The 7,806-nt window shown below is 32.2% G+C and overlaps 1 protein-coding gene across 1 annotated transcript; it reads left to right on the top strand.

The window, feature by feature from the left end:
* Nucleotides 1-4,937: 4,937 nt before the first annotated feature.
* Nucleotides 4,938-6,834, top strand: LOC132628181 (phosphoprotein ECPP44-like). Its single transcript, XM_060343929.1, has 2 exons — nucleotides 4,938-5,496; nucleotides 6,144-6,834. Exons 1-2 carry the CDS (start codon nucleotides 5,077-5,079, stop codon nucleotides 6,549-6,551), a joined length of 828 nt encoding a protein of 275 aa, XP_060199912.1. The 5' UTR covers nucleotides 4,938-5,076; the 3' UTR covers nucleotides 6,552-6,834.
* Nucleotides 6,835-7,806: the final 972 nt, after the last annotated feature.

The following is a 7,806-nucleotide window of genomic DNA, read 5'->3' as shown; positions in this document are numbered from 1 at the left end:
AGCCATTTGTATATTTGTGGATAATCTATATTTGAGGTGGTAAGATGAGTGCAAAGATATGTGTAATAATATGCATCTATATGTTGTGATAATTTTTTGAAAAGTTGGCTTGAAATTGATGTTTATCTTTATAGATTAATTATGGTGCAAGAATTTGTAGACCTATCTTTGTATAAGTTGTGTTCTTTGCACATTGAAGAAATTTGGTAAATTTAATTTAGGCTTTAAAATTATCTTGCTTGATGATTTGGATGAAGAAATGTTGAATTATGACAAATTTCTTTTTCTACAAATGTGAGATATTTATACGGAAATTTTACTTTGGTCCTAATATTTTTTTATGAGAATGATGCTGGACAAAGTCAATTTCATGTGTCAAATGATATGGCATTGATCAGATTCTGCAACACTAATAAAGAAGGTTTTGATGGGAATAATTATTATTTTGTGTGTGACGAACTATGTCATCATGTTCATCAATGTAGAGATGATTCGGAGAATGATAATCCCGCTAATTAAAAATAATTTTGGTTAAGCGGATAATATATTTATTGTGGTCATTTCTCGAGCGAATCTTTTGTGGCTAATGTAAGATATTGGGTGTTAGATGACTTTGATACTACTAATCTTATTTGTGCAAGCAAAGTTAATTGTGAGTTCTACACTCAAGTTGAAGAAGAAGAAAAATGATTTACTTATGTTGGTAATTCAAGAACTACTCAAGTTCTTACAATAAAAAATAAATAAATAAAAAAAACTTCTCAAAACTACTTTTGAAAAATATTGGCGTTATCATTGGAGTGAATACTCTATTTGAAGATGATGAGGTTGTTTCCAAATTGTGGACAATAAGTATTGGAATTATGATTTATATGTGCTTACTATTTTTAAAAAAATACTTTTAATATCGATACTTATTTTTCTCATATTGTTTTTCTTAAAAATATTTATTGATGATGACATATTGTGAGTATAGCTATTTGGGTGAGTTATATTATTAGCTTGTTATTTATAAGATGAAATGTTTTATGAGAATTAGTAATACTACTTGTGAGGTTATGAAAGTATTGTTCCCCTATTTTAAATACTTTGAAAATGTGGGGGTTACGGTGTGAGGCATGAAAGTCCTTACTTTGAAATTTTTGAAATTATGGGGGTCATGATATCTTACTAGAGTTATTTTGAGAGAATGTTTTGAAAGTGATAATATTTCAGTTGGTCTTGTTATTCAAAATGTTTTTGAAAAAATAAAAATAAAAAAATTATGGTGTTATTTCTTTTCTCGGTACATGATTTTGAAAAGAACCAACTGATGGATAAGTGTGATAGTGAATTAATATTTGATGTACTAGAGAGGATACAATGATGCTAAGTGGATCTCAAAATCCACTAGTGAGTATGTGTTTACCCTTTGTGGGGGTGTAATAATTAATATGAAAATAAGTCAAGTAGACCGTAATGAAATATGAGTTTATGGTTTGAAGTTGGCTAGTGATGAGGTTAAGATACTTCTTAGTGCGTATTGAGGTTGGAATAAAACCAACATGTATATATTGTGGTTGTCAAACAACATTAGTTGTGTGAGAAAATAATTTCTTAATAGCGCTATTGTGAGATGTGATAGTTTTTATAATTGTGTGAAGTCTGAGGTGAATTTGGCCGATTCACAAGACTAAAAGAAACATCGAGGGGAATGAGACTTTTGTCATTTGAGAAGATTAACAATGATGGTAACCCAACCTATGTGATTGGAGATCTCATGAATTAGGTTCATATGGGTAATAACAAGTTATTAGTTGATCAAAAGTGCACTATTAAACTATGTTCCTTCCTATGGTGTGTGAATATAGTGCAAATCTGCAAGGCAAAGTGAGGTTGAGCTATAAACTCTTAATCCATTACCATATCCTTTATAGGTGGTGTATTGCTCTGCAGAATACACTTGATGGGTGGACCTATATGAGTGTGGAGTGGTGCCGCTCCTATGAAATTGTGACGGATTTCTAGAGCACTCATGAATACCAGGACACGCGCATGGCCTCTTAGCGCAAAATCGCGATAACGACAAAGATTGTGCGAGTATGATGTAATAGAATAAGACAATGAGCTTACAAATGAATTTTTGGTTCATAGAAGTGTTATACTTCACCAATTGTTCTATAAGTTTAATCTTATTTTATCTAGGTCTGATTCATAATCTACGAGACACCAGATTCGACGCATTGTACTCATATGTGAAAACCCAGCAAAACAACTTATTTCATTCTATTCCTTTTTATTCTTTTTGAGATAGTGGGGGATTGTTGTGAAAATATTGAATTAAATATCTCAAAAAGAAGTTTTTAATTCTATATTAATGAGTCATTATTTTAAATACAAATGTTATGTCTCTAAGACCAAATTGAATGGTCTTTAACTTGTAATCAAAGTGAGCAACGTTATAGCAGAACATTTACTACATTAAATAGCACTTTATATGTTGTTAATGATGAAATCATCATTTGTGATGCCATTTACTGTATACGTTATTTGGCTAATATATTAGCCTGACATTAGTCAATTGTTTGAACAGATATATACTTAAGTTATTTTCATTGGCAGAGGGGATATATACAAAATCATATTTTTCTTTATAAATTATAGTGTGTTGGATTTTCTACTTTGGTGAAATTTTTGTTAGATTCTGGCTTCTAGTTTTGTACTAGAAGAACTTGTTGAATCCTGGGGGATGCACCCATACCGGGTGAAATATCCTTAAGAACAGTGTCATTGGCATGCCTCAAGCTACGAAGAATTCTCTACAATTGTTCGTGATCAAGCATTTTCCTCAAGTGTAAAAGAAGTTCCTACAAGTGTTCGTGATGAAGAAAAGTCCCTACACGTGTTCGTGTTGAAGTATTTTCCGTAAGATTTCCAACATCTTTTAAGATAGTGGAGTAATGAAATGTAAGTTTGAAATTGTAAAAAAGACGGGTGAAGTTAAGTATTGTTTAGCCTGTTTTGACTCAATCCATCTTTACACATGTAAACTTTGGACGGAGTTGAGTTCCAAATCCAACGCACCTAATCTATCAAATTCAGCTTAACTCATTCATTTGTCATCCCTAATATTATCACTTAATCATAATTAAGTAACAAAAAGTTCTATTTATTAATTCATGTGTGAATAATTTTTTTTTTCCGGTGAACTTAAACCACTTTGAAAATTCTATTTTCTTTGTAATCTTCTCCACAAAATATTTCAAGGTTTCCTCCAACCACAAAATAAAAGAAAAACATAAAAGCGAGAAAAATAAATAAAGGAAAAGCCATTATTATGACCTGATCAAAGCGTTACCGAAAGCAAAATAAAGGCAAATCAAACAGCGCAACCTACCATACTTAAATGGATCCGTTTCACCTCAAAATTCATAAAGTTTTTTGTAACCTTCCTTCGTTTCAAAAGATTATACGAAACGTCAAACCGACCACCTGTCCTTTTTTATTTCTTGGGTCCCACATTAAATAAAACATCTTATACAGTATATATTTTTCACTTTAGTACAATTCAAAATTAAACTCCATAAGCAAATGGACAAGGATCCATGAATGAAGATCAGAGCCCACGTGAAAATGAAAACATTACTCTCTACTAACTCAATTTTGGGATCTCGAAGTTCCTTGACCCCTACAATTACGCCACGTGTTAAGTTCATGTACCTCCACCAATACGTCGACACCTGTACCAAAAAGTTATCTAAACAAGGCCGACATTAGCAGGTCCCACAAGGACAACCTCTCACGTCGTCATCCTACGTGGGATAATTTCATTGGTGGCCTTTCACCGTCAATTTACAGCGTGTCTATCTCTACATTATTCTGCTTTTTTCTTGATGCGTTTTTATCACATCTGTCGTGTAGCAAAACTTAAGTCGTGTTATTCCGTGAAAATGCAGACAAGTGTCAAATCAACAAATAGCATTAATTGCAATATTTACATGGATCAAAATGGTCGATCGACATATCAACGTAAAGTATTTATTTTCATTTGTTCCTTTAAAATTTGTCTAATTATCAAATCGCACTAGTTCTTTTTTCTTCTATTTTATCACGATGACGTAGAACAAATCAAAATCCCAGATAATGACCTCCCTCCGTGTCATTTTATTTGTTTTGACTCGGTTAAGAGTTTAAAAAAATGATTTTTGAATTCTGTAATATTAAATTAAAGATATATTTAATATATCAAAATGTCTTTATAATTTTATGGTCTTAAATATAGCCATGTAAGATATTGTGTGTATTGAATTATACTAAGTATGAAAAGTGACCTTTTTTATACAGATTAGAAATGAAAATAAGATAAATAAATTGAAACGGAAGGATTAACTTTTTTCCTGATAAATTCTTTATATGAATGCTTCCAAAACAATCGAGCTCAAATGGATTCAAACTTTTGAAGAAGTTAACTTGAATGTTCAAAAGGAATTGCCAATGGCCTCCGGCGAATTTTGGCTTGAATTTATGGTCAGATCTCAATCACTAATACTTGCGATATTGTTGTTCCAAAATTCAAATTCTAAATAGTCTCAATGAGTATATTCAACCTTATTCAAATCAGGACAAGTTGGACAAATTATATTTTCTCATATTAAGTTTAAAAAATTATATTTTCTCAGATTAAATTTAATTACTTAAAATCCAGGAATATTTGTCCACGTGTCATAACAATAAGGCGAGTATGGAAATTCATGTACCCTCGGAAGTGTAGAGAACAAAAAAGGCCAGTCGACGTCGGTTACACTTGGTGTACTTGATTAGGCTTTACTGAATATTATGAGTCCTTTGGACTACTTTTGATTTTTTTATATAAAAAAATATTTTAATCACATGAAAAAAAAAATTAATTCGGCGTAACATCCGCGTTGTGATTGCTATAAAAGCCAACCAAGTCTCAAAGTTTCTACCACTTCCAATTCAAGTGTCATTTCAACATCCAAAAAGCTTCATACTTTAACTTTACCTCAAAGAGTGATCATTCTTTGCTTTGTTCTTAGCAACAAGTTTTTTTTTTTTGTTTGTCTTATTTGGAAAAAAATGGCTGATCAGTACGAACACAACAAGCCCTCAGTTGAGGAGACTGGTGCCACTATGGAGACTACAGATCGTGGATTGTTTGATAAATTCCTAGGGAAAAAGAAAGAGGAAAATCCAACTCATGCTCATGAGGAACAGGCAATTTCCTCTGAGTTTGGTGAAAAAGAACACAACAAGCACTCAGTTGAGGAGACTGGTGCCACTATGGAGACTACAGATCGTGGATTGTTTGATAGATTCCTAGGGAAAAAGAAAGAGGAAAATCCAACTCATGCTCATGAGGAACAGGCAATTTCCTCTGAGTTTGGTGAAAAAGTAAAGGTATCTGAAGGACACAAGAAGGAAGAGAAGAAAGAGGAGGAACATAAGAAAGAAGAGAAGAAACTCCACAGGTCAAGTAGCAGCAGCTCTAGCAGCTCGGTAAGTCTCTTTGATCACTGGTAAAAATTTACGTCAAATCAATAATAGACGTAACACATGCTTTTATTTAATGGATCGTTGCTCATACAGCCGATCGGATTCACCCTTTACTTTTTCTAGTTGGTATACACCAACATAAATCGTTTTACGCTAATTATAACACTTATCATATATCTTATACGTCCATCGACCATTTTCAGTTTAAGCATATTTTGAGTTTAAACAGTTGGGTGGCAACTATTTAGATTAATTTTTAATTTGTTAATTATTAAAATAACGATAATTTAATTTGATGTGAACCATTAGCGTGAGTACCTCTGATCATGTTATATATATATATATATATATTTTTTTTTTACGACTATAGATAAGTATATTCCATCCATTCCTTTCGTGGGGAAGATTACGTGGATCAAGCTACTACTTTCTTTGGAATTTGCATATCAATTTTTTTTTTTTTTTAACATATAATAGAAGTCACAGTATTTACTCCTAGTAATTTGACTCATATTACCTAGTTTATTTTCAAGTTATTGTATTAGGCTTGATACAGAATATATTATGTTAAGCTTGATAATTTAGAGATAACATATATAAATTCCTTTTTTAATTGGATGAAACTTATGCTAATGGTGATAATCTTACAGAGTGATGAGGAGGAAGTAATAGGAGAGGACGGACAGAAAATCAAGAAGAAGAAAAACAAGGGATTGAAGGACAAGATCAAGGACAAAATATCTGGTGATCACAAGGAAGAAGTGAAAACAGAGAAGGTTGAGGACACGTCAGTTCCAGTTGAGAAATACGAGGATTCGGAGGAGAAAAAAGGATTCCTAGACAAAATTAAGCACAAGTTGCCAGGTGGCGGGCAGAAAAACGAGGAGGAAGTGGCGGCGCCTGCACCTCCACCACCAGCTGTGGCGGAACATGAGGCTGATGTTAAAGAGAAGAAGGGATTTTTGGACAAGATTAAGGAGAAATTACCAGGATACCACCCTAAGACTGAAGAAGAAAAAGAGAAAGAAAAAGAGAAGGAAGCTGCTGCATCTCACTAAAGTTTGATAAAACATGCAAATGAATGTTTATTTGTTGTTTTTTACTTTTGGCGTTTTGGGATGTTATGATTGTGTTGGTTAAGCTTTGTTCATTTGCTCCACTGTTTTGGATTCTGAAAGATATTGTTACTGTATTTTTGTATGTAAGTGCATAGTTTTTTATGTGCTTATGTTTAAAGCTTTGATGATATGGATTTGTTTGTATGTAAGTGCATAGTTTTTTATGTGCTTATGTTTAAAACTTTGATGGTATGGATTTGTAAAATGCAGTTGTTTTGTTTTATGGCTTCCTGTTTGTTTTGGATTAGTTGTATTGTATTATAAAAGCTACTGTATAGCATATGCTTTCATTTTAATTCACGTGCACTCATTTGACTGGACATAATATTTAAAGATTGAAGATTTTTAAAATTTATGATTCAAAATAAGTTTTGAATATTTATATGGCTGTAAATTATTTCATAAAGTGAATTTATTTTTTTTAATTAAAAATAAGGTTATTTATTTTAGTACGGATTAAAAAAAAAACACATAAATTGAAATAGAGTGGATAAGAAGTATCAACAACACGTTACACGTAGAAAGTTCTCGCTCAGTTATTTTTGTTGGCGCCGAATTTATTCCAATTTTAAGAGCTCGGATCGAATCAGTATTTGATATACCCATTCGATCCGAGCTCTCTTATGAATGAGCATTCTCAATATTATGCCTTGAAGAGGATTCAAACTTGCACACTCTTTAGCACGAGATTTTGAAACTTGCGTGTCTACCATTTAGTACGGATTAAAAAAAAAATCACATAAATTAAAATAGAATGGGTAAGAAGTATTCAACATCACGTTACACTTAGAAAGTTCTCGCTCAGTTATTTTTGTTGGCATAATTTAAGGGTCGATAAGCTTCCCATTCAAGCTACCCTATGTTATTCGGCCTATAAGCCTTTTGAGAAACATGTGCGATCAGTAATGAGCTGTAATAGTAAAGTTCAGGAAATTAAGTTGCGTGGGTGTGTGCTTCCGAAAGTGTAGACTGTAAAGTGCATTTCTATTACTACTTATTAGAATCACGAGTTGGGCACCTTTTGGTAGTCCGTTTGTGCACTTTTTGGTGGTTCATTTGTGGGCCTAAAAAAAAATATTATGGGCTCGTATATTTTTAAACACCTATTAATATTTAAAAAATATATATTATGGGCTCCATATAAAAATCAACCAGTAATTAAAAAAAGAGAAGAAAAAAAGTGAAATTCACCACA

This window comes from Lycium barbarum, chromosome 2, assembly GCF_019175385.1.
Source record: "Lycium barbarum isolate Lr01 chromosome 2, ASM1917538v2, whole genome shotgun sequence".
Classification (NCBI taxonomy): Eukaryota; Viridiplantae; Streptophyta; class Magnoliopsida; order Solanales; family Solanaceae; genus Lycium; species Lycium barbarum.
This window is presented reverse-complemented; position numbering and strand designations above follow the sequence as displayed.